At 43.6% G+C, this 25,675-nt stretch overlaps 1 protein-coding gene across 1 annotated transcript; it reads right to left on the bottom strand.

Annotated features, from left to right (window-relative positions):
• Positions 1 to 213: 213 nt before the first annotated feature.
• espnla (espin like a) lies at positions 214 to 25,525 on the bottom strand. Its single transcript, XM_069150883.1, has 11 exons — positions 25,072 to 25,525; positions 23,570 to 23,760; positions 20,683 to 20,869; positions 20,418 to 20,600; positions 20,142 to 20,273; positions 13,679 to 13,840; positions 13,443 to 13,584; positions 13,148 to 13,320; positions 12,876 to 13,040; positions 2,654 to 3,609; positions 214 to 856 (listed from the first exon to the last, which is right to left on the bottom strand). The coding sequence occupies exons 1-11, from the start codon at positions 25,363 to 25,365 to the stop codon at positions 325 to 327; spliced, it is 3,117 nt and encodes a 1,038-aa protein (XP_069006984.1). The 5' UTR covers positions 25,366 to 25,525; the 3' UTR covers positions 214 to 324.
• Between the last annotated feature and the right edge of the window lie 150 nt (positions 25,526 to 25,675).

A 25,675-nucleotide genomic window follows, 5' to 3' on the forward strand; every position in this document is an offset into this window, starting at 1 on the left:
GAATCGAATAACTATAAACTATACTCTTTCTAACGCGCTTTTTAAAAATTTAACAACAAAGATTAAACCTCTGAGATTTGCTGATGTTTAATTTGTAAACACAATAAAATAAAACAGTATAAAATTAACAAAATTATAATTCTCATCAGGCAATATCAGATCAGATGATAAGTAAACAAGGCTAAGACTTGTGGCTAAGCATTCTGTGTCAACTTCTGGTACTTGACAATGCTACGATTCACAGTTCAAAAAGATACCCAGCCCTAAAGTAATCTAACTACAAACCATAGAAAAATATTAAAAAAAAAAAAAAAAAAAAAGCAACTACTCAAAATCAAAAATCTCTGCCTCCTTCTCTTTCCAAAAAGCAAAACTTCTGTCGATGTATTTACAAATTTCATCATTGCTAAAACTGGAAATGTCGGTTCCACGGTTGAGCATCCCCTCATCGGGCGTCGGTGTCTGCACAATGACTTTAGGAACCTGTCTGCACTCCGGGAGGCTGTGTTTCACCACGTCCACAGGGCTTTCAGACGGACTCACCACGTTTCCAAAGAACTTTACTTTAATGTCCTCAAAGCCATCCTTCCACTCGCGGTTCCCGGCCTCGATGTCCTGTATGACGGCCTTGTGAAAGTCCCTGACCATCTCCCAGGGGAAGCTGCCCACGTGGTCGAACACTTCGAAACACAGCAGGTGCCTCATTTTGCGTTCATCCACGGGAAGCTCCAACTCCAGGATGTGAAAGTATCCCAGCATGAAGAGGTCCAGGGTGAGGTTGTCGTACTCTGCAGGGACGCCCTCCAGACGGGGTAAGAACTGCTCGGGGGAGTAGAGGGCCTTCTGCCTGTGGAGCCTGTGGACAACACTGCACAGTTATACAAGCTGCAGAAACACCAGGCTGCGGCTAAAAATTATTGTCATTATCTATGAATCAATAATGAAAACATGTCCATCAGGCCAAAGTGATGTCTTCAAAGGTTTTTTTTTTTTTTTTTTTTTTTCTCGAACTAATGGTTAAAAACTCACAAATAGAGAGTTTACACTGAAATAAATGGAAATAAAGGCCTGATATTTAAGATTTTTAGCCTCGCTACTGTGTCTGGGGATACAATGTCAGTGCAATGTTTTGTGTGGAGCTTCGTGATTCTCACAATAATGTACCCAAACAACTTGACCTTCAACCGAGCCTAATTGATTTACATTTGGGGTTTTAAGGGAAATGTCTCAACATCTGAATTTAGGAAGAATTTAGGGTACACTTAATGTCTCTCTGAGAATTAATAGAAGTAATGTTTCTGATCCCTACACTTGTCTTCCAGTGCCACCATAAAGTCACAATTGCCCAAAAACCTGTAAAACTAGTGTTCATTAGCAGCATTCCAACACATTTAGCATTGTAAATATTTTACCTGCTAAACAACAGTATATTAGCATTGTCATTGTGAGCATATTAGCATGCTGACATTAGCACTGCTGTGCCTCAGTACTGCCTCAGTGCCGCAAGCATGGTTGCAGGTTATTGCTTTTTGAAAAATTACTTCGATAACAAACCAGTTATCAGAATTGCTAATTCATTTTCTCTGTTTGGTCTCTTCAAATAGTTTCAGCTAAATGTAGTGACTGAATTCAACACTTGTTTTGTAACTTGAATGCTGGATATTGAAATACATCTTTCATTTTAGTGAAGTAAGAAAATCCCAAATTCAGGAAACTTTTTTAAAAGCTGCATTTCTGTTTTTCCACTGGGGGGCTGAGTAAAGCTAACAGATACAAAAAAAAAAAAGAAAAGAAAAAGATTTACTAGCTTGCAAAACTGATAGCATTAATTTGAAGTTGTATTTCTGGCCAGTGCCTCCATCTTATAATGTCCAATCATAACTAATTATAGCTCAACCAAAGCCATTAAAAATATTAAAACGGTATACGTCTTGCACAGTTGTAGCTATTCAATACCTCTGCTATTTATTGCTCGGCATGTCGTGTGTAGTTGTGGTTGATCAGAGCTTATTTGTTGAAAAAGGTGTTGATGAAAGAGGTGAGACTGAACAAAAACACAAAATATTATTTAGCCCTAAAATCAAAACAATAAAAGAAGAAGTTGAGCGTGGTGGGGGAGCAGCAGAGTTGTGGCTCTTTGTGGGTCCTTCATGAGAAGGGACTCCTTTTACTTTACACATTGCAGTTTCCATTGATAATGTATAAATGTGATTTATGCAACTTATTATTTGGCTATCTATTAATATCCTCAGGTCATGTTTTTTTTTTTAATCAAATTTCATAAAGGGGTTGGTTATGGGCAAGAAAGACCTATTCAACATCAGCTCTAATTAACTAGTAGTTATGATCTCAGCAGTTCCAGCATAAACTTACAAAAGATCAAATATTATCACAAGCAAAAGCAAAAACTTTTGTAAAACTTTAGAACTCTCATGAAGGCAAAATAGACTTAAAGTGTGAAGAGTCTCAATCTGTACCTGAAGATTGGAACTTGTAATTTGTAATTTGACCAAATAACAGATCACCTTTCGGTGAACATTTGGCATCTAAACCTGTCAGAACTTGAGCAGTGCAGGTAAAGGGGACTCTGATGAACGCCTGGTGTGAACACACTTTGTTTGACAGCGAGTTATAAAAAGACGTCGCGTCCTACCTGCGTATCTGTCTGGACGGCACGCTGGAGATCATGCTCCTCCAGTTTCCCAGCATCTTGTTGACGGCGCTCCTCTGCTTGAAGAAGTGTCCCAGGGAACTGTTCATCATGTTGGACTGGGCACTCTCCATGCCGCCTCGACCGTCAGAACCGGACTTGCCCGTCATCCCCAGGTTTCCGCCGCTCATCTTCCTCTCCACTGCGTCCTTGCTCTTCAGTGTCACGGTGTAGGCGGATTTCTTCCAGTGGCCTAAGAACAGAACGACAATGCGCTCCTTTCTGAGGCTGGTGGTCTCCAGAACATCGGCAACGTTTTCATTGTAGTCAATGCCGGAGTCACTGTTCTGGTCCGTTTCGGGGGCTGGACTCCACACTTTGAGCTGATTGTCTGAATTTGTGGCCTCGATCTGAGGGGAAGAACTTAACACGACAGCTTCCTCCGGCTCGTCTGACAAAGAGTTCTGTGTCTCAAAATTGGACTTCAGAGTCCTCACAGACACGCCGAACTGATGGATTTCATCCTCGATCCTGTCCCTGCGTCCCCTGGTGGAGGTCTGCCTGTCGGGCGTCTGAGAGAACACCGTGATCAGGTCGGTGTTGGGCATCTTGCAGTAGGGCTGGTCTGTCAGGTTGGTCATGAGCAGAGACATGCTCTTTACGATGCCCGAGATGCGGCCGCACCACACAGGTAGGGGAACCTGACTCGAGAAGTTTCTGAACTGCGTGTTGACGGTGATGTTGACGATGGGGGCCGGCAGGATGTGCCTGAGCTCCTCGGCCAGACGAGCCAGCTCCAGCTCGTAGCCCGCACAGTTCCTCTGCATGGAGACGTTGGCAATCTGCTGCTCCAGATAGATGAGATCATCCTCGGTCAGCAGCTCACCAGAGGGCCCCAGGATGGCATTGTGGGCTTGGGAGTACCTCCAGCTGACTTTGGCATATCTGTTCCCGTTTTCCTGTAAAAGAAGAGGCGAACAGCAGGCAGATAAACATGCAGCTTGTCATTTTAAAGTCTTTTTAACGTTTCAAATGGTCTTGGCGTGCGAGAAGAAGAGTAATGGTACAGTATAACTGCAATCCAGCCCTCATCCAAACCTCAGAAATATGACTTGACTCGTAATGTGTTATGTGTTCAGTGATTTGTTATGAGCAATTAAAAGTAAACGGTGACTGACTTTCCAAGTGCTTTTTAAAATTTTCAGTAATGCAGATTTAGAATAGCATTACAAAGTCAGACCACAATTTTTGTTTTTCTCATTATGGTCAGGTTAGACTCAATAACTATTTGTTTAGGAGAGGGTTTAATTTAAAGAAGACTGTACAACATAGAAGTGACTCTCCCACGGCGGCCACTACTGAGACAAGTACTTTCATCATTGATTATTGTGGCGATTATTTCTCGAACTGAACTTCTTCAACTGAGAATAGCAAAAAAAAAATCCTCCAAAAATCCTCCAGCACAATTTCCTAAAGCCAAAAGTTAAATATTTAGACTGCTTGGTTTTCAACAAACAGCCCAAAATTTTGTTACTTTGTCTTTGGAACCAGAAAATGTTTGATTGAATTTATCAGTTATCAATGAAATTAAATTTTCTGTCAATCAACTTATTGATTAAATATATATATATATATACAGTGCATCTGGAAAGTAAACACAGCGCTTCACTGTTTCCACATTTTGTTGTTATAGCCTTATTCCAAAATGTATTAAATAAAAAAAAATGTCCTTAAAATTCTACACACAATACCCCACAATGATAACATGAAAAAAGTTTTGGGGAAATCTATTAAAAAATAAAAAAAAAAAAAAAAAATCACATGTACATAAGTATTCAGTCCTTGCCATGACACTCAAAATTGAGCTGAGGTGCATCCTGTTTCCACTGATCATCCTTGAGATGTTTCTACAACTTGATTGGAGTCCACCTGGTAAATTCAGTTGATTGGACATGATTTGGAAAGACACACACCGTCTATATAAGGTCCCACAGTGGACAGTGCATGTCGGAGCACAAACCAAGCCATGAAGTCCAAGGAATTGTCTGTAGACCTCGAGACAGGATTGTATCGAGGCACAGATCTGGGGAAGTGTACAGAAACATTTCTGCAGCATTGAAGGTCCCAATGAGCGCAGTGGCCTCCATCATCCGTAAATGGAAGAAGTTTGGAACCACCAGGACTCTTCCTAGAGTCGGCCGCCCGGCCAAACTGAACGATCGGGGGAGAAGGGCCTTAGTCAGGGAGGTGACCAAGAACCCGATGGTCACTCTGACAGAGCTCCAGCGTTGCTCTGTGAAGAGAGGAGAACCTTCCAGAAGGACAACCATCTCTGCAGCACTCCACCAAGCAGGCCTGTATGGTAGAGTGACCAGACGGAAGCCACTCCTCAGTAAAAGGCACATGACAGCCCGCCTGGAGTTTACCAAAAGACACCTGAAGGACTCTCAGACCATGAGAAACTAAATTCTCTGGTCTGATGAAACAAAGATTGAACTCGTTGGCCTCAATGCTAAGCGTCATGTCTGAGGAAACCAGGCACCGCTCATCACCTGGCCAATACCATCTCTACGGTGAAGCATGGTGGTGGCAGCATCATGCTGTGGGGATGTTTTTCAGCGGCAGGAACTGGAGACTAGTCAGGATGGAGGGAAAGATGAATGCAGCAATGTACAGAGACATCCTTGGCCTGTATGTGTATGTGTATATATATATATATATATATATATATATATATATATATATATATACAGAGTTGTTCCGAAGCCACTCCTTTGTATATATATATATACAAAGGAGTATATATACAAAGGAGTGGCAACAGAGTTGTTCCGAAGCCACTCCTTGTTGTCTGAACAACTCTGTCTATATATATATATATATATATATATATATATATATATATATATATAGACATTCTTGACATATACCATTCTTGACTGGCCCAGCCAGAGCCCTGACCTAAACCCAATTGAGCATCTCTGGAGAGACCTGAAAATGGCTGTCCACCAACGTTCACCATCCAACCTGACGGAACTGGAGAGGATCTGCAAGGAAGAATGGCAGAGGATCCCCAAATCCAGGTGTGAAAAGCTTGTGGCATCATTCCCAAGAAGACTCATGGCTGTACTAGCTCAAAAGAGTGCTTCTACTCAATACTGAGCAAAGGGTCTGAATACTTATGACCATGTGATATTTCAGTTTTTCTTTTTTAATAAATTTGCACAAATTTCTACATTTCTGTTTTTTTTCTGTCAAGATGGGGTGCTGAGTGTACATTAATGAGAAATAAAATGAACTTTTTTGATTTTAGCAAATGGCTGCAATGAAACAAAGAGTGAAAAATTTAAAGGGATCTGAATACTTTCCGTACCCACTGTACATACATACATACATGCATACATACACACTCACTCACTCGCTCACTCACTCATGCACTCATTAGCCACTTTATTAGGTACACCTGTTCAACTGCTCATTAATGCAAATATCTAATCAGCCAATCACATGGCAGCAACTCAATGCATTTAGGCATGTAGACATGGTCAAGACGACCTGCTGAAGTTCAAACCGAGCATCAGAATGGGGAAGAAAGCGGATTTAAGTGACTTTGAACGTTGCATGGTTGTTGGTGCCAGACGGGCTGGTCTGAGTATTTCACAAACTGCTGATCTACTGGGTTTTTCACGCACAACCATCACTGGGTTTACAGAGAATATTACGAAAAAGAGAAAATATCCAGTGAGCGGCAGTTCTCTGAACCAATATGCCTCATTGATGCCAGAGGTCAGAGGTCAGAGGTCGGAGGAGAACGGCCAGACTGGTTCGAGATGATTAAGGCAACAGTAACTCAAATAAACTCTCGTTACAACGGAGTTATGCAGAAGACCGTCTCTGAACGCACAACACATGGATGCTTGAAGCAGACAGGCTCCAGCAGCAGAAGACCACTGGGCGCCTCCTGTCAGCTAACAACAGGAAACTGAGGATACAATTCGCACGGGCTCACCAACATTGGACAATAGAAGACTGGAAAAACGTTGCCTGGTCTGATGAGTCTTGATTTCTGCTGTGACATTCAGATGGTCGGGTCAGAATTTGGCGTAAACAACATGAAAGCAAGGGTCCTGCCTTGTATCAGCGGTTTATGCTGGTGGTGGAGGTGTAATGTGTGGGGGATATTTTCTTGCCACACTTTGGGCCCCTTTGTACCAATTGAGCATCGTTTAAACGCCACAGCCTACCTGAGTATTGTTGCTGACCGTGTCCATCCCTTTATGACCACAGTGGACTGTCTTCTGATGGATACTTCCAGCAGGATAACGCGCCATGTCACAAAGCTCCATTCAGCTCAAACTGGTTTCTTGAACATGACAATGAGTTCACTGGACTCCAACAGCCTCCACAGTCACCACATCCAATAGAAGCTTTGGGATGTGGTGGAACTGTTTCCAGCACCTTGTTGAATCTATGACACCAAGAATTAAGGCAGTTCTGAAGGCAAAAGGGGATCCAACCCGGTACTAGCAAGGTGTACCTAATAAAGTGGCCGGCTCTACCAGTCTGTTGTGGCCAGTGCATTGTACTTCGCTGTGGTCTGCTGGGGGAGCAGCATTGGAGCCGGTGACACCAACAGACTTAACAAACTGGTTAAGAAGGCCGGCTCCATCATCGGCTACAATCTGGATAGTCTGGAAAAGGTGGTGGAGAGAAGGACGCTGAACAAACTATTATCCATGTTGGATAATCCTGACCACCCTCTCCACCACCTGCTGCAGGGACAGAGGAGCACTTTCTCCAAAAGGCTCCTCCAGCTCCGCTGTCACAAGGACAGATACAGGAGATCATTCCTGCCGACCGCAATTAGACTGTACAATAACTCACCTCTGGCAAAATACATCACATAACAATAATACTGTTGACTGTGTTTCTTGGTTGTTTGTATATAATATATATAGATATATACTGTACTGTATATACTGTGCATTTTATATTTTATATTTTATATTTTTACTGCTATTTTACGGCTATTTTATTGCTTTTCTATTGTTCTATTATTATCTTATTGCTTCTGTATGCTGCTGTAGCGAAAAAATTTCCCCTCGGGGATTAATAAAGTAACTATCTAACCTAACCTATAGATTCAACTCCTTTTGCTTTAATGAGAGCAGCCTTTGAGTAGCATGAACTCCACACGTTGGTTCAAACCTGAAGACACATGTCATCCCAGCATCATCTGACAACGATCCAAAGAGCTTCTCGTGATGTCAAGAATATTTGGCTTTCTCAGTTTTCAAGTGCCCCATAAATGTACAGTGGGGTTGAGGTATATGAGTCCCTGACAGGCAGCTCTCTTTGGTTTACTTTGGTCTTCAAGTATTTCTTCTAATCTACAAACCAGAGGGGTTAGTATGTCCATAGACTAATAAAAAGATTTATAAAAATGGACGTAGTCTCTGGGTCTGAAAAGTAAAGCCAATGTGGAAGTCCCTCAAAGTGCAATACCACTGACGACCACCAGTGGATTTTCCAACATCCATTGTCACATGCTGGTCTATCTCAGCCCACCCCAGGCGTATGACCTTGTTTCCCCTCTTTAGAAGTGGTTTAGATACTAGTCCTCTGAGACACTAGTAGACAGCCTTCTTTCAACAGAACTTTAGCTGACTGGAGTCTTGTGGAGTCGGTTATGAAGTTAATGGTCCATCTCTCAGTGAACAAATCCTCATGTATTGATATTCTGATGGTGTGTTCATTTTTTGGTCTGTCTGCTTTGGATACAACTGGTCCAGTTTCCACAAAGTGTTTCAGAGCGCCATACACTGACGTGTGTGTGATTTATTTGAACAAGCCTCTGTTGAGTCGATCACATCCACCTCAGTGTCATCTGATCGCCGCTTTAATGGAAGGATACAATTAAAGTAAATAATGTTAACTCCTTTAAAATAAAACCTTTTTACAGGAGAGAAAAAAAGAGAAATAGTGCAGAATCTGAAATATTTCCTGAAACTTTCAGATTATTTCCAAGTCAACATGAAAATATGACAGATTTCTGATGCAGTCACAGACTTTTGGTACAAACTTTTGGCACTGCTGAGACTGTGAAATAGCATGGAGTGTGTTATTTTATTGATCATATCATATCATTAAAACACAAAACTAAGGAATTTCCAGTGCAGCTGTCCTGCAATGTAACCAATATGCAGCATAAACAATAATGATTAGCAAGTAGTTAATTGACTTTTTTTTCACTTACCTAACTACATCATTTCTTTGTTTCATCTTAAAAGCTTGATTAGGAACTTAACTTCAGCAACACTCCTTTGCTTTCAGTACCAAACTATGAAGGACTTTCTTGGAAACATCCTTGCAACATACAGCTCAATGCCAGATCATTTTTAGGAAATGATGAGAAAGGATTCCAGGAAATTGGCTAGAAAATACAGGAGCGTTAGAGACCTCCTGTATTGAAAGTGGAAAAATGTGTCTTTATAGGACAATAGAACAAAAACATCACTGTGATTATACGTGTGAATGTTTCAGCTTGTTTCTATGATGTCCAGTTAAAAGCCTAATTGAAAAAGATGCACGTTTTCCTTTCTATCTGTAACTAGTTTTTTTTTTTTTTTTCTTTCTCTCGTGTGTTAAGTTAACGGTCCGTAATGGACCGTAATTTTTCCAGGTTTCTGGATGGGGGCACTGTTATTGTTTACTCGCGTGATCAGCTGATCACGCTGAGTCGGCCCCTACTGCTGCTGCCCGGAGCGAGGTCTGAGATCCCCGTTGAACTTCGGAGAAGACGGCGGGGTTGCAGAGCCGGAGCTAAGCTAAAAGCGGAAAGGAGGAAATACAAACCAGCGGTACCGGCGATCTTAATGGGGAACGTGAGGTCGTTGGCCAACAAGATGGACGAGCTCGGTGCGCTGGTAAAGACCCAGCGGGAATACCGGGATTGCAGCATCATGTGTTTCACCGAGACATGGCTGCACTCACATTTCCCGGACCACAGCGCGGCCGTACCCGGCTTCAGGACTGTTCGGGCGGACAGAGACGTTGTTCGGAGCGGCAAGAAGAAAGGTGGAGGGATTGCAGTCTATGTGAGCGAGAGGTGGTGCAATCCCGACCACGTGTGTGTGAAGGAACGTTTCTGTAGCCCCGACATTGAACTTCTAGCCGTGGGGATGCGCCCTTATTATTTGCCGAGGGAGTTCACGCCCGCCATTGTTATCGCTGTGTACGTTCCTCCTTCAGCTGATGTAGAGGCAGCAGTGGACACCATCCACTCCACTGTGGCTAAACTGCAGACTAAGCATCCCGGTGCATTTTTGGCAGTTACTGGAGACTTTAACCACACCAGTCTGGATAAAGTACTGCCAACTTTGCACCAGTATGTGAACTGCCCCACACGGAACAATAAAACTCTGGACTTACTGTATGCTAATGCCATGGATGCATACAGTGCTACTGCCCTTCCCCCCCCTGGTAGATCAGACCACAAACTGGTCCTGCTGACACCAAAGTATGTTCCCCTGGTGCAGAGGCAGCCTGTGACCACCAGGACTGTGAGGAGGTGGACACAGGAGGCTAAAGAAGCCCTGCAGGACTGCTTTGAGTCCACGGACTGGAATGTGCTGTTTGGACCACATGGGGAGGACATCAACAGCATGACGGACTGTATCACAGAATACATCAAATTCTGTGAACACACCACCGTACCATCCCGGACTGTAAAATGCTTCCCCAACAATAAGCCGTGGATCACCAGTGACCTGAAAGTTCTTCTTAATAAGAAGAAAGCAGCTTTCAGGTCTGGGGACAGGGAGGAGCTCAGGAGAGTGCAGCGCCACCTGAAGGAGAAGCTCAAGGAGTGCAAGGACTCCTACAGGAGGAAGCTGGAGGCCAAACTCCAGCAGAACAACGTGAGGGAGGTGATGACCGGTATGAAGGAGATTACTGGGTTCAAGGGGAGAGAGAGACAACCAGGGGGAACCTGAAGAGGAACAACCAGGGGGAACCTGGAGAGGAACAATCAGGGGGAACCTGGAGAGGAACAACCAGGGGGCTCCCTGGAGAGGTCCAATGAACTAAACTGTTTCTTCAACAGGTTTAGTTCACCACCCTCATCTGTCTCCTCCACACCTCACACCTCCCAAACACCTCTGCTGCCTCCCCCCCTCCCCCCTCTGCGACCCCTGGTGAACTGCATAGAGCCCTCAATCTCAAAGGGCTCTTCCTCCATCGACACCTCGACCCCCCCCCCCCCCACACACACACACACACACACCCCTCACCCCCCTCTCTGTGACGACTGGCCAGGTTAGGAGACAGCTGGAGAGAATCCACCAGCGCAAGGCTGCCGGACCTGACGGCATCAGCCCCGTGGTCCTGAAGACCTGCGCCGTCCAGCTGGCTGAGGTCCTACAACACCTCTTCAACCTGAGCCTGAAGCAGGAGGAGGTCCCGGTGCTGTGGAAGACGTCCTGCCTGGTTCCTGTCCCCAAGAAGACGACTCCATCTGGCCTCAACGACTACCGACCGGTTGCCCTCACATCTCATGTGATGAAGGTGCTGGAGAGGCTGGTCTTGGCCCACCTCAGGCCGCTGGTGAAATCTTCTCTGGACCCTCTGCAATTTGCGTACCAGCCTCGTGTGGGAGTGGACGACGCCATCATCTACCTGCTGCAACGAGCTCAGTCTCACCTGGATGGAACCGGTGAATCTGTGAGAATCACTTTCTTTGATTTCTCCAGTGCATTCAACACCATCCAACCACTGCTGCTGAGTGAGAAGCTGCGGGTGGTGGGGGTGGACGCGTCCACCGTCTCCTGGATCACTGACTACCTGACAGGCAGACCACAGTTTGTCCGTCTGGGCAGTGTGCTGTCTGATACGGTGGTCAGTGGTACTGGAGCTCCACAGGGAACTGTTCTGTCTCCCTTTCTGTTCACCTTATACACAACTGACTTCCAGTACAACTCAGAGTCCTGCCATCTGCAGAAGTTCTCTGATGACTCTGCAGTGGTAGGATGTATAAGGGATGGACGGGAGGATGAGTACAGGGCAGTAGTGGAGGACTTTGTGGAGTGGGCTGGTAGAAATCACCTGCTCCTGAACGTGGCCAAGACCAGAGAGATGGTGGTCGACTTCAGGAGGAAGACGACGGCTCCACAACCGCTGAGAGTTCTGGGAGAGGAGGTGGACATGGTGGAGGAGTACAAGTACCTGGGTATGTCCATCGACAACAGACTGAACTGGAAGACCAACATCAATGCTGTCTACAAGAAGGTGATGAGTCGACTCTTTTTCTTGAGGAAACTTCGATCCTTCAATGTGTGCAGCGAGATGTTGGAGATGTACTACCAGTCTGTTGTGGCCAGTGCATTGTACTTCGCTGGGGTCTGCTGGGGGAGCAGCATTGGAGCCGGCGACACCAACAGACTTAAATAAACTGGTTAAGAAGGCCGGCTCCATCATCGGCTACAAACTGGACAGCCTGGAAAAGGTGGTGGAGAGGAGGACGCTGAACAAACTATTGTCCATATTGGATAATCCTGTCCACCCTCTCCACCACCTGCTGCAGGGACAGCGGAGCACTTTCTCTAAAAGACTCCTCCAGCTCCGCTGTCACAAGGACAGATACAGGAGATCATTCCTGCCCACTGCAATAAGACTGTACAATAACTCACCTCTGGCAAAATACATCACAGTACAATAACACTGTTGACTGTGTTTCTTGGTTTGTTTGTATATAATATATATAGATATATACTGTACTGTATATATATATATATAAACATATATATATATATGCATATATATATATATATATGTTGACTGTGTTTCTTGGTTTGTTGTATATAATATATATAGATATATAATGTACTGTATATACTGTGCATTTTATATTTATATTGTTTACTGCTATTTTATTTGATTGCTTTTCTATTACTATATTATTCTATTCTATTATTTTATTCTATTATTTCTATTATTATCTTATTGCTTCTGTATGCTGCTGTAGCGAAAAAATTTCCCCTCGGGGATTAATAAAGTAAATACCTACCTACCTACCTACCTAGTGCTCTTAAAAAGTCCCATTAACCTCTAAACAATCCTTTCGGTTCTGTTATCCAATCCAATGTGTACATTGTCTTGTAAACTCAGCAGATTCATACTGGATGTTTAAGACATGTTATATTCTGTTAAACCCTTAGAACGGCGTTACCTTTCTCCTCTGATCCTCTTCATCCAGCAGCCTGGCCTGCAGCTGCCTCACCATGACCTGCCTCTTCCACTCGGCTATGGGGCGGCCTCTCTCATCATGGGTGGGCACCAGATAGTCAATGTCTGACAGGTTGGCCTCCTCAGAAGGTAGGACCACCATCTTGTTCTACAGAGAACACACAGCGGTAGTCTCCAGTTATCAGCATGTTATCTAAAAGGAGGAAGCGCCTACGAAGGCAGGATATATATTACAAGAAAAATAAGGGTACTTACTGCTTGTCCAGTGAAAGCCCCAGATATTCCCGACTGTTTCAGAGATTTAATGGACTTCATGTCGCCCAGGAGTTTTCTTTCAGCCAGGAGGTTCGCATCAGGCAGCATCGTCTTATCAGTGGAGGCAGTTATCTCACTCCCTGCAGCCTTGGGTTGATTGAAACCTTTAATAACTGCAACACAAATCAGATGAGCTCTCCGTTTCTATCAATCCAATTCAGATTAATAAACATTAACAACTCAACTTTGAGCAATGACCATTAAAACATTCGTGCCAAAGAAATGTTTCTCTCACCAGATGTGCCGATCTGAACCTGCTTGATTCTGCAGACAGCGGTCCTGTCCGGATGAGCAGGGGTGGATGGAGCTGAAGGTAAAGGCGGTGTCGGAGGGGGCGTAGGGTATCTGGCCTGCGGGGACTCCTCACTCTCAGGTTGCTCATTAGGGCAAAAAGCGGAAAACGGTTGCCTGAAGTTATAAGAAACAGTGAAAGGAATGTAAAACCTCTTCTAGCCTAAATTTGGCGTTTACCTTTAAACTATCCATGTGTGCGTTCTTGCTGTGACCGTCCATGCGTGTGTCACTCAGGCTCCTGTAGTAGTCCTCCCTGCTGCGCTGCAGAGACACAGCCGGCCTCACCTTCACTTCCTCTGGAGCGGTTACCTCCTCTATGGGCTTGTCTGCACAGGGGGCCTACAAATATTTCACAACACCAACTGTCAGACGTGGAGGTCTCAGGCCCTTCACATGTGAGGAGAGCTGCCTTCACTGAAGACAGACGTCGCAAAAACACCACAATTTCTTCCATTTGCAAAACATCAAATTTTCACTCCAAGAGGCTCCGTGTTCAGGAAATTCTTTCAGGCATACACTGATCTTTAACGAGAAGACCGTGAAGGAAGAAGAGCTGTTTCCTACTCCTGTCATTTAAATCGAGTCTCATCAGACTTCTCTCTTCACCTCACCTGAACTGCTGCTGGAAGGAAGCTCACATTTTCCAGCATGACACTGCAGCACATGTGGATACCTGTTGTCCCTCCGTAGAACATCACGGACTCGACAGCACAAAGGCTTTTCCTACTCTCTTTCATTCTTGTGTTTCCCCAGAACACATCATTTAACAAACAGGGTTTGGAGTCGAAAGTTCGGTACCGTGGCGAATGAGTCAACACCACAGACACAGATTTATCTTTGCTATTTACATTAAGAAAACTTTTTCTTGTGTTTTTCTTGGGGATTTTTTTCTGGTAATTGCAGTGTGAATAGTACCGGGTATCATTAAGAGTGAATTTATTTTATCCCTGCTTTGTAATCTTTGAACTCAGTTGTGTGAAGTGCATCAAATCCACCACAAAGAGGATGCATTTTTTTCTGCCTTAGTTCACTCAGCAGTCAAAAACTTACATTTATGACAATGTTTTGAGATTTTATTTCACATTTTCATGATGTTCCTTAAAAAACAAAACAAAAAACATATTTTGACCTAAAAATCCTTATTTGTCTTTTAATTCATTGTCAAAAACACAACATTTGTCACTCAACAATAGTATTTGAGGTAAATGTGAAAGCAAGCATGTATTCAGGTCTGCAGACGGACAGCTCATTGTAAAAGACATCAGGTTTCAGAAGAGTTAAAAAGGAAATTAAAAAAAATAAAAAGGTAGAAATGAACAGTGTATCACACAACGAAATATTTAATACTCGTTTGGATAGTTCTCTCAGGTCAATATGGCATCTTTTCTCAGCAAATGTGTCTAAAATGTCAAGAATATTTGGGTAAAAATGGAGGAAAAAGCTCCGTTGTTTTTTTTTAATTTTTTTTATAGAATATCAACAATAATATTAGGCTGCTAATTGTTTAAATTAGAAGGAAAATAAAATGAATGATTAGGCTAAAGAAAATGAGTTAAAATGTGTAGACTGAGGTTAACACGTTAAAACATTCTGAAGCCTGAAGACAGGAACGACGAAAGGAGCAAACACATGGTCGAACCAGCAGCAGCATTTCACACCGCTCTAGGGAGGATGTATGGAAACATTTAGGCTCCCTTTAATGAACCTGCATTGTCTTAATGCACTCCATACAGAATGCATATCAAATTCAGCTCTCCAAGGACATTATTAGTAACCAAAACATCAAAGGCGGGCCTAATGTGCTGCTGCATGCTGTTGTGCTTTATGTCCACGAGGTGGTCCGTGCCATTTCCTCTCGCGCGGCACTTTGATGTCGAGCAACACGAAATATGCTGTGACACTGCTCGGGCGGAGAGATAAACTTCCCAGAAGTTGTGCAATCCATAAATAGATAAACAACACGAAGGGGGGGAAAAAAAAAAGGGGGGAAGGGAGCCTGATTCCTTTGTGACCCTTCTCGTAACAGTTCAATGTCCTAAAAGCTACCATGAACCTCCTGTGTGTGTGTGTGTGTGTGTGTGTGTGTGTGTGTTTAATTAGACGCAGTGGCCAGAGAGCATTTGGTTTTCATCAGCACCCGCCCCCCCCATCCCAATTGCCACGCAGATACAGATAGCCTAACCCTGTTTCTGGCCTGGATCCACTCTCCCTCTGTCGAAGACCACAAAGACCCCGATCACTGCAGATTAGGAGCCAAGAGTTAAGAAACAGCTACTCAGCGCTGCCTCGTTGTCAGACATGCTGCACCAGTAATCTGCGCTCCCTGCGGGTCGAGCCATGAGAGGGTTGAAGTATTTCAGAGCGCCATGTGTATTTAAGAAACATGTCTTGTAATTCTGCGCTCTGGAATCAATCATCAAAACAACCTGCTTCCACGTGAAATATTCACGTTCTGGTAATAAATTGCAACACGGAATGTATACAGCGGGTGTACATTATACACAGAGCACTGTAGCGTAAATACATGTCCACTCACATGGCAGTAAAGTTTCCTGCATGGAGGTAAATGCTTTGTGTGGCTAATACACACGGTTTCTGCCAATATTAACAGAATATTTTTCATGCATCTGCAGCAGCTAAGCAAAATGGATCTATATGTAGAAACAGTGCGAGGTTAAAAAAAAAAGAAAAGAAAAAAAAAAGGGGGGGAGGGGGGTGCATGTCCAATTTGCAAAAATCAACAATGACAAAATAAAGGAAGGTCATGGGACTGAAGTATTAGTCATGTCTGACCGTAAGAGGCTATAACTGATCAGAAAATAGGTAGGACGCTGCCAAACGCGGCTGCCAGCTCGGGCCTCTTGAACAGAAAGTACAAAACTTTCCTTTCATTCTACAAAAATAATTACTCAGCCTGTCCAGTCACTCACTGCAGTTCAGAGAAAAAATAAAGCCATAAAACACACACCAAAAAGCCCCAATAACAGAGTGATCAATAGAGCAGGAGAGAACTCACTAACCTTCACCTTGTCCGGCTCTCCCTGCGCGCGCCCCTGGGACTCCTCTCTGTCCTGTGACACCGCTCGAGCACCGACTCGTGCAGCCGCAGGGAACCGGGGCGACCGCTCCCGCGCTGGGGATGTGACGCTATCTAAAGATCACCGACCACTTGTTTGACACCATCATCTGCATCCTCTTGCCAGTGGCCAAGGGCCGCCGGGCAATAAACAATAAACTGATCGGAGAATGGCGTTAATAATTAAGGGAACGGATAGGATGGCCCGGTAATGTCACGAATGCAACGACAAACCAACGGTCGCGCTGCTGCGCTGAGGGAGGTATCAGCGGAAGAGTTGTCAAAGCAGCTGGAAAACAAGACATTGTATACACGCGCGCGTCCAGGTGAGTTTTTCCACCTGGGAGTAAATGAATGGAAGTTTATGTTGTTGTTTTTTTTTTTTTCTCAAGTCATCCACCGGAAATGATTAGTAAAATGTGACAGTGGAAACACAATGTGACACCGTGAGCGGAACAGACAGCTTGGACTGTTGGTGTGGAAAAGCTGGCAACAACATGCATTAAGCTGGGACAAACTGTGGCTCCAGTGTTCAGGATTCAAGACGCAAATCAGAAAATAAAACTCCTTAATACATATTACATTTGTTTAATTATTGATTAATCTGTTGCTTTTTTTTGTTTTGTTAGTGTATCTTTCGGATCTAAAACATGTCAGTGAGATATTGAATCTTGCGTTGACAGCAGAAGTAGTTGTGCTGGCATAAAATGTAAATGTACACAGTGAAGCATACACAATAAGTTGTCAGTATATTAGGTACACCTGGCTAAAGGTAACTATAACAGTCCTGCAATAAATCCAACCTTCATGAAGGTTACAATGTTCAGCTTTTTGTAAATGTCGTAGAGAAAGGATCGCATGGTCATTTTGGATGCTGCCATTTTTGATACCAATGAATTGTGTTGTTATGTCCTGTGGTTTATATCAGTGAATGTGATGGAAAACCTTTATTTTCTGTGACCAGTGAGTGTGAAGACCTTCCCCTGAAACTGGCAGAAATGGATCAACTTCACTGCAAGAACAGAGGACTCATATCTGAATCTGAATAAATCCAAGGATCATGTTATCAGAAGTTTAGTAAATCAAGAAATGTATACCCCACTTGTGGGTCACATGTTTCGTTGATGTCTTTTTTCCTATTCTTTTATAAAAGGTAAAAAAAATGCTGTAAATATAGAGAAAAAAATGCAAATCACAATTTCCCAGAGTTCAAATCGACATATTCCAAACATTGGTTTTAGTTTTACACTCATTAAAAAAAACTAAAAAAGAATCAGCAAATATTCACATCTGTAACCAGTTACGTTTTGGTATTTTAGATTTTTTTTTTTAATTTTTTTTTTTTAAAGGACTCATCAATAAAGCCCTTCAGCTGTTATCAGATTTCAACACAATGACATCCTTTGAAACTGAATATATAAAGACAGTATTTGATATAGATTTCATAATGCTGTAAAATATCTCCCAGTCTGCCACAAACATGCAACTGTGACGCAACCAGACTTTGTAATTCAGACTCACACTGATGTGAGAGAGGAGGGAGAGTTTGATAAGAGTCATATCTTTGGATCCTTTTATTTCTGATTACATGAAGAACACAATAAATTCATTAGATTCTCATCAGTGATAATGGAAATTAATTATCTTAATTGGCACAAATGCAAAAGGTTGTTTAGCACTTCCGGAAACTTTAGACGGTGCTCTAAAAAGCACAGTAGTGTAATGAATGGGAACGTCTGTGTGTTTCTTCTAAAAAATACCTACAGTCTCAAACTAGTTATCTCTGCCCTGATCGCTGTGAAACATGTGTGAAACGTGTGTGAAACGTGTGTGAAGTAAACCTCCCTCACGCCACACACACTGTTTATTTGATTGCAGCTGTTCCTGAGATGCGAGTTGAGCGAAGGGCGGTTGACAGCGCTGAACGAGTCTGACCTCGTTACGAAGGATCCAAATGAGCCGAGAGGCCAAATACGCAGCTCTATCGGGCCAACGTCCCGATCCATTCAGGTCGCTGCTCGGAAATTAGATGATCTGACTGACACTTAAGAAGCGATGCAACCCGCGATCTGCGCAGCACCTTACAAACATGAAAGCACCACCAGAAATGTAATTAAGGCACGTCTACTTGTACGGATCGTCTCTGACACTGTGGCTTTTCACAGGCTCTTCCACAAATATGATGAGGGTTCAAATCATGTATCTGTTATTACAGGTTCTTTATCAGATGACCTCTTTGTTCACATCAAGCCTCAGTTTGTGTATCAACTCATGCATCGCCAAGAAACACGATACACCCTCCTGTCTGCTATCCAGAGGTGACAATCATAGCACTTCCAAGACCCTGGGAAAAAAAAAACATGACCACAATCAAACGTGTGTTTGAAGCCGGTGACATCCTGCTCTCCAGGTCCGCCGAGGGATAGAGTTGCCGGTTCCAGGCATCAGAATGGTGAAAACGCTGAAACTTAAGCCTGTGGATCCCATAACGGGCTCAGCCCCTGGGCCCTCCACCTGAGCCACTGGAGAGGGGTAACTGATAGGCCCTTAGCTGGCGGCGGCTCCGGCTGCGTCCGACGCCGCAGCGGCCCCTGCGCTAATTAGCTCCCCATTGTTGATGGGAGGATTATTTCTGAAGGGGAGCTCGGCAGCCACGCCTCGCTGCTTCCCTATCATCATCCTCTTCGTGTATGAGTGCTGCTCTTCACCCCTGACTTATTCATGGCTTCTATTGGCCGACAGCTTTGGTTACTCTGTGTGCATCCTCGTGTCGTCTGCGGCGACGGGTAGTGCGCGAGAGAAGCGTGACGAGGAGGAACAGGTAGAGGCTGCAGGTGAACCGCTCGAGAGGCTTTAAGGTTCAACAAGTGTGCTGACAGAGCGGGCCCCATAGCCTCTTCCACTTAACCCCAATATTTCCTATCTAAATTCAACTCCACAACCACCTGATTTCAGTGTCTGTATCAACAGTAATCCGTTTACACCTAATTATTATGTAGCTTTCTGAAACCAGATATCATGTATCAGAGCAGGCCGAGTTCAACGTGGGCCGCTTTTCCTGCCTTCACCCCTGACTTGAAGAGGCAACACTGGCACAAACAAGGTGTTAACACTAAAATATTCATCAATCCCATTACGGAGTGCCGTGCTTTCCACACAAAACAAAAGGGCTAATCTCAGAGAGTCCTCCGTGGCAAACTGAGAACGTACAATCTCCTCCGCCTCTCACACCATCATCCTCCTGTAATGCCTTATTAAACACAAGAGCCTTCATCCTCCACTTTCTTAGACCTCTTAAACACAACACAATCAGGCTGAGTGGAAAAGAAGAGCTCCGGAGAACGACAGGCTTGACCTGAGTGAAATACATGTAACAAATTAACAAAATGATTCATCGCGGGTTCCGAGATCTTCCAGATGTTTTTTGCCGCTGACCGCGTGCACCACGCTCCAGCTTTGATTTCCATGCCAAGGCGAACAGCTGGGCAGTGACACAATGAGAGGATGCAGAGCAGGGAGAGACGTGCAAAACAAAATATACTGGAGGTGAGAAAGAGAGCTTACAGTTTTCTCCATGGCACGGAGGTATCTGGCACATTCATAGTGTCCGTTGTACTCTGCCAAGCCTGCTGCTGTGAAACCGTCAATGTCTGGATGTGAAGGGTCCGCTTGATTGGCCAACAGGATTTTACAGCACTGAGTGATCAAATAGGACAGTATAAGTGGACAAGGACACATTATGTGTAAAACAGTGTTTTATGAACACAGTTAAGATTATTTAGATAATAATGACATTAAAAAAGCAAATGAAAACAAGATAAATAAAGAAGTAATCCCAACCTCCAGCTCTCCAATCTCTGCAGCATCATGAAGTGGGGTCCCACCCCAGTAATCCTTGATGACCTTTGAACCCATGTGAAGCAGCTTCTCCAAGATGCAATAGTGCCCCCTGCTGGCAGCAAAGTGTAGAGCAGTCGCTCCGTCTCTGTCCTGGCAGGACAAGCTGGCCTCAGTGCAGCTCACCTGGTTGGAGTTCACTCGGTAAAGATCAAAGAAAACAACAGATGCAGGAATCACTTGCGTGTGTTTCTGCGTCTCGACTGACCAGCCACACCACCACGGCCTGGTGGCCCATGTGAGCAGCGGCGTGCAGGCAGGTCATGCCATCGTGGGCCCTCAGGTGGATGTCGGCCCCACAGTCCTTCACCAGGTACTCCGCAACGTGCAGGTGTCCTTCCTGGCAGGCCAGGTATAAGGGGGTGGCACCCATCGCTGTCTGGTGGTTCACACACCTGTGCTCACACACACATCAACGACAGGGTTGCAAGACGTTCAGTTACAACTATCAACTGTTAAAAAAGCGTAACAACATGCCGTCAGTTGGGGATGATTCAATAATGAAAAACAAATACAAAAGATATATTAGAGCTAGAGTGAATTAGAGCTACAATGAGTTAATGAAATGATTAATCAGTTAGTTGATTGATAAAATATGCTATAAGGGGCTTATGAGTAGCTTGATAAATGAACAAACCTGAGACCTCACGGCATAGAGTATGATATAAGTGCAGAACATTTACCATTTTGTTTTTTTCGACAAAAGTGCAAAATGTCACCTCTGCTTGTTTTTATTTATAAAAGGCAACTTTCACAATTTATTAATATTTTATAGACAAAATCTTTTAAAGCTAAACTGAGGAAATAATCAGCAAAGTGCAGGCTGCCATAGTTAAAAGTGTTACTTACTTTGAGGAGAAATTCGTGTTGACACCCTTTTTTGTATTTTAAAAAAAAAAGATTATTTGGTCAAATGATAAAACAAAAGGAGTAGTCAGTGAATATCAACCAGAAAGTAATAATAATAAAACAAAACATTTAGCACAACCCATCTATAGGTACATACCACACTGATATGGACCTCTCTGTGGGTCTCTGGGAATACTCAACAAATTACCCCATCTTTACATTTAAAGTGATGAATAAGCTCAAATCCATATTCATATTTTTACTGTCTCATATGGATGATGTTGTGGAGATTTTTTTTCCCCTTTATCTATCTTCTTTTTCGTTGTTGAACCAAAGATCCAAACGGTTTTGATCTTTGATTCATCAACAGAAATGCTGCATTTACACTGATGTACATACAGCACTAATACAGCCGCAGGGCTGACACGTGATCGACAGCATCTACGTATGTATTATTCACAGAGTTACAGATGGTCACGTGATGGTCTGAAGCCATCACTCATCATGCTCCCTCATGTAACAGGGAGATGAAGCAGGAAGAGACACGTCTCTATTAACTTCTTACTAAGAGTCACTGTCTCAGGTTTAAGACATGGACGAGGGATGACGTTCACTGGTGGTGGTGTTGCATAATGCAACACATTCTTTAGGTTTATTTAGAGTCTCAAAATAACTGTAAATGTGATATCAGGCTAAAATATACTAAATGTGAGACCTTTTTTTTATTTATTTATGAAGGATCATAATTTCCAATGTGAAATGAGTTTGTCTAAATGCCTTCTCTGTTTCCTCATATCCACAAAGTCCTGTTTCCCAGTATTATCATGTGTCACCTTTACTGTGGTGATGCCTTTTTTTTGTTGTGCTTGTGATGCGAGTCAGATCATGTGCTTCATCTGTGTATGATTAGATCCTCTAAGCCTGTAATTGTGAACCAGGTGTATATGTAACCCTGAGGGTACTGTGGATAGATTATTATGCGGCTCAGCTAATATAGAAACAAAGCTTATGGCATGATTTAAAGTAATATACCACGTATTTGTGATTCGGAAACATATATAATCTAATAATGCTGGCCTTCAATGTATACATCTATTTAACAGGTAAGCAGCCAGCTAACAGGCTAACTGCACAATACACCAACCAGCTCCTGCCAACTGCAGTCAGTTGTGATACACTGAAACCACAGGTTGCAGTAGTGTGTGTGTAAACAAGATAGCAAGTAGAGAAGTTAAATGTTTTAACTAAAAGAGATGGACAAACACTTGGAATACTGAGTTAGAAAAAGCTGGCAGATAAATGGTTGAAGTAGATAAATCTGTGGAGCAGAATCCTGTCACTCCAGGCGGAAGTTTGTACCAGATTTTTCAAACTACATCAAATGAAAACTGCTGGAACAACTACTCATGAGACGTGCTACTGTAAATTGTTAAATCTGTTATACTCATGGTTGTGGATAAATTTGGATTAATACAATACATAATACATAACAGTAACCCCAGCAGGTGACAGCCTCCAGTGACAGCTTCCAGTCAGGTGAGACTGATAAAGGTCACTGCTGTTTTGAAGGTGGCAGGTTTTAGTTTTCCCCTCAAATATTAACCAGTTTTAACGCGTCCTGCCGACAGATCTACTGTAAACTCTTCAGCATAGTAAACGGAACATCTCTAAAATTCAGGTGTAACTATTCTGAGGAAAATTTGGAAAACAATTAAGCTTATTTTTTTCAACAATATATCAAAGAATGAGACTTCTAGTTTAGTAGATCTGTGGCCGATTAAAATCTCATGAGTTGTGCCAAAAACCAAAGTATTGAAGAAAACAGAATTTGCCCTGATGATGGAACGGGAGGAGAAGTCACGGAGATAAAAAAAAAAAAAATAAAAAAAAATAAAATAAAAAAAAAAGTAGCTAGAGTTGATTGTCTCGGGACCTCGTGAATATTTGGTGTAAATTTCGTGACAATCCATCTGATAGTTGTGAAGATATTTCACTGTGAACAACAAATGTCAACCTCATGTTGACTACATCATATGGTGTTGACTTGCTTGGCTAGAGGAAGTCAGGATATCACCCAAGTCAGAGGAATTCATCGTCCTGGCACCATGAACGTCTTTCATAGCAATCTATCAGATAGTTGTTCAAATATCTCTGACCCAAGTCGACTGGCAGGGCGTCAGAGCCTACTGCCACCGTGGCTGAGATATGAGGGACGTACACCGGTGAAACACAGGCAGTGAACTCACCCAGGCGCCTCCTGGATGAGCAGTTTCAAACAATTGAGGTCCCCGTTGGCGGCAGCGTAGTGAGAGGGTACAGCTCCGCAGTTTGTCTCCACCTTGGCCATTCCTCCAACAGACAGCAGCCACTTGATGACGTCCACACAACCGAACCGAGCTGCGAGGTGCAGAGCTGTGGCGCCGGCTGCATCTCTGTCCTGGAAACATGAACACAGAGACGCGAGGGAGATGGAGACAAACCGAACTCCACTCCTGTAAGGGATCACTCCTGTCAGCTCATTCATACAATAAATAAGGTGAAAGATAAAACAAAGCTACAGTAGAGATTCTGCACCACCAATCAGGACATTCTCTTAATGAACTCTGCGGAGTCAAGTCATCACAGTTTGTCATTTTGAGGGATGCAGGTAGATTTTCTCTGCACTTCATAGCTTAGTTCAAGTGAGAGCTCCCCTCAAGCATCTGGACATGATTACACTTGCAACATAGTACTGATGGATACCAAGCAAGTCAACACCATATGATGCAATCAGCGGGTGCTCGTACAGGAAAGGTACAGTACAGTACCTTTTACAACTGCAGTGATCAGTCAGAGAGCCGTCTTAAGCCATTGGCAGAGTTCAGACTCACACACAGCAAAGTCAGCAGTGGTGGAATAAGTACTCAGATCCTTTGTGATCAGTGATCTCTGACTGATCACTGCAGTTCATACTCAAGTAGAAGTATTAATATCATATATTGTAATACATAAAGTACTCCAATACAAGTAAAAGTCCAGAATTGCAAATGTAAAAGTATGTAAGTATAAACAGAACATTTTAAGAACATCCCTTGTGAGTTTTACTCATGCATTTATGTGTTTACAGCGTGTTATGGTTGTAGTTAGTTCAGATGGAGCTAATTTAAAACTATTTTATGTCAGACTGTTACTTATTACTTTCCTACTGGTTTCATCTGCTGATAATTTTCTCATTTAATTGGTTTGACTGAACATTTGGCTTGTAAAACGTTTCAAAAATGATTAAAAACAGATTAAAATAAATCAAGTGAAAAGCTGCAAAGCCTCAGATTTGAGAAGTTGGAAACATGAAATGTTTGACATGTCAATATGAAAAATGGTTTAGTACTTTAATAGTTCATTGTTTATTCAAATGGTTTAATTCTGTCAACAGGATTATCAGTTAATCAACTATCTATTTCACCTCTATTTGTACATATTGTTAGCTACAGCAAGAAAGCATCGTATTTCCTAAACTTTTCATCTACATTGTGTGACCAAAATCATAACGAAAGCTCCCAGATTAGCAATAGTGGAGTGTAAGTGCAGTATAAGTACCTCCGATTTGTACTTGTGCAGAGTACTTGGGTAAATGTACTGAATTACTTTGGAATACTGAGTCTGTATTGCCAGGAAAGTTGCACACGTGGCATCTCTCCAAGGTATTTGAGCTGTCGGGTAGGTTTCTCTCTCTCTCCATGTACAGATTGCTCTCGGTGGATAAACTTACCTCGATGCTGCAGCCTCCTTGAACCACGAGCCACTGCAGCTCCCGGATGTTGCCAGTCGCTGCGGCATCATGTGCCGGTGTGGCACTGTTGGAGGCCCGGGGATCAGCTGCCAGACCCAGCTCGCCCACCAGGTACCGCAGACAGTCCAGGCGTCCACACCTGGCCGCGTGATGCACCGGGCCGGCACCCTGACCATCCCTGATGGCTGGAGAGAGGTGGCCGGAAGATGCTAGATCCCTCAGGGTCGCGAGATCCCCCGCGCGAGCCGCCTGCATGGCCCGGTGAAGCACCATCCCTGGCTGCTATCAGTGGGGTAATGGCACACACAAAGCCAGCTCCCTGGAGCTCTTTGCATCCCTGCAGGTTACCATCACGCTCTCACATGCACAAACTCAAATACAATAACAACAAAAAAACCAAAACAAAAAAACCCCAACCCCAACACCCTCATGCACTCGCTGCCTCCTCCCGGGCCAGGAAAGCGACACCTGAGCATCAGCCAGCTGGCCAGCATGGCTGCCGGGGAGAGAGGAGGGGGTCAGAGCCGGCGAGATAGAAAGGTAATGAAAGACGGGTGGAGGCGCAGCGCTCGTGGCCTCCTGC

This window comes from Embiotoca jacksoni, unplaced genomic scaffold (assembly GCF_022577435.1).
Source record: "Embiotoca jacksoni isolate LCO1_2020_lvr unplaced genomic scaffold, fEmbJac1.0.p SCAF_16, whole genome shotgun sequence".
In the NCBI taxonomy this organism is placed as follows: Eukaryota; Metazoa; Chordata; class Actinopteri; family Embiotocidae; genus Embiotoca; species Embiotoca jacksoni.

Excerpts from the sequence above, each read along its gene's own strand:
- espnla (XM_069150883.1), bottom strand. The coding sequence starts at position 25,365 with ATGGTGCTTCACCGGGCCATGCAGGCGGCTCGCGCGGGGGATCTCGCG. Across the intron at positions 20,870-23,569 it reads CTCATCCAGGAGGCGCCTGG|GTGTGTGAACCACCAGACAG; the intron begins GTGAGTTCACTG and ends GTGTGAGCACAG. Across the intron at positions 13,041-13,147 it reads GGGCTTTCACTGGACAAGCA|AACAAGATGGTGGTCCTACC; the intron begins GTAAGTACCCTT and ends TGTTCTCTGTAG.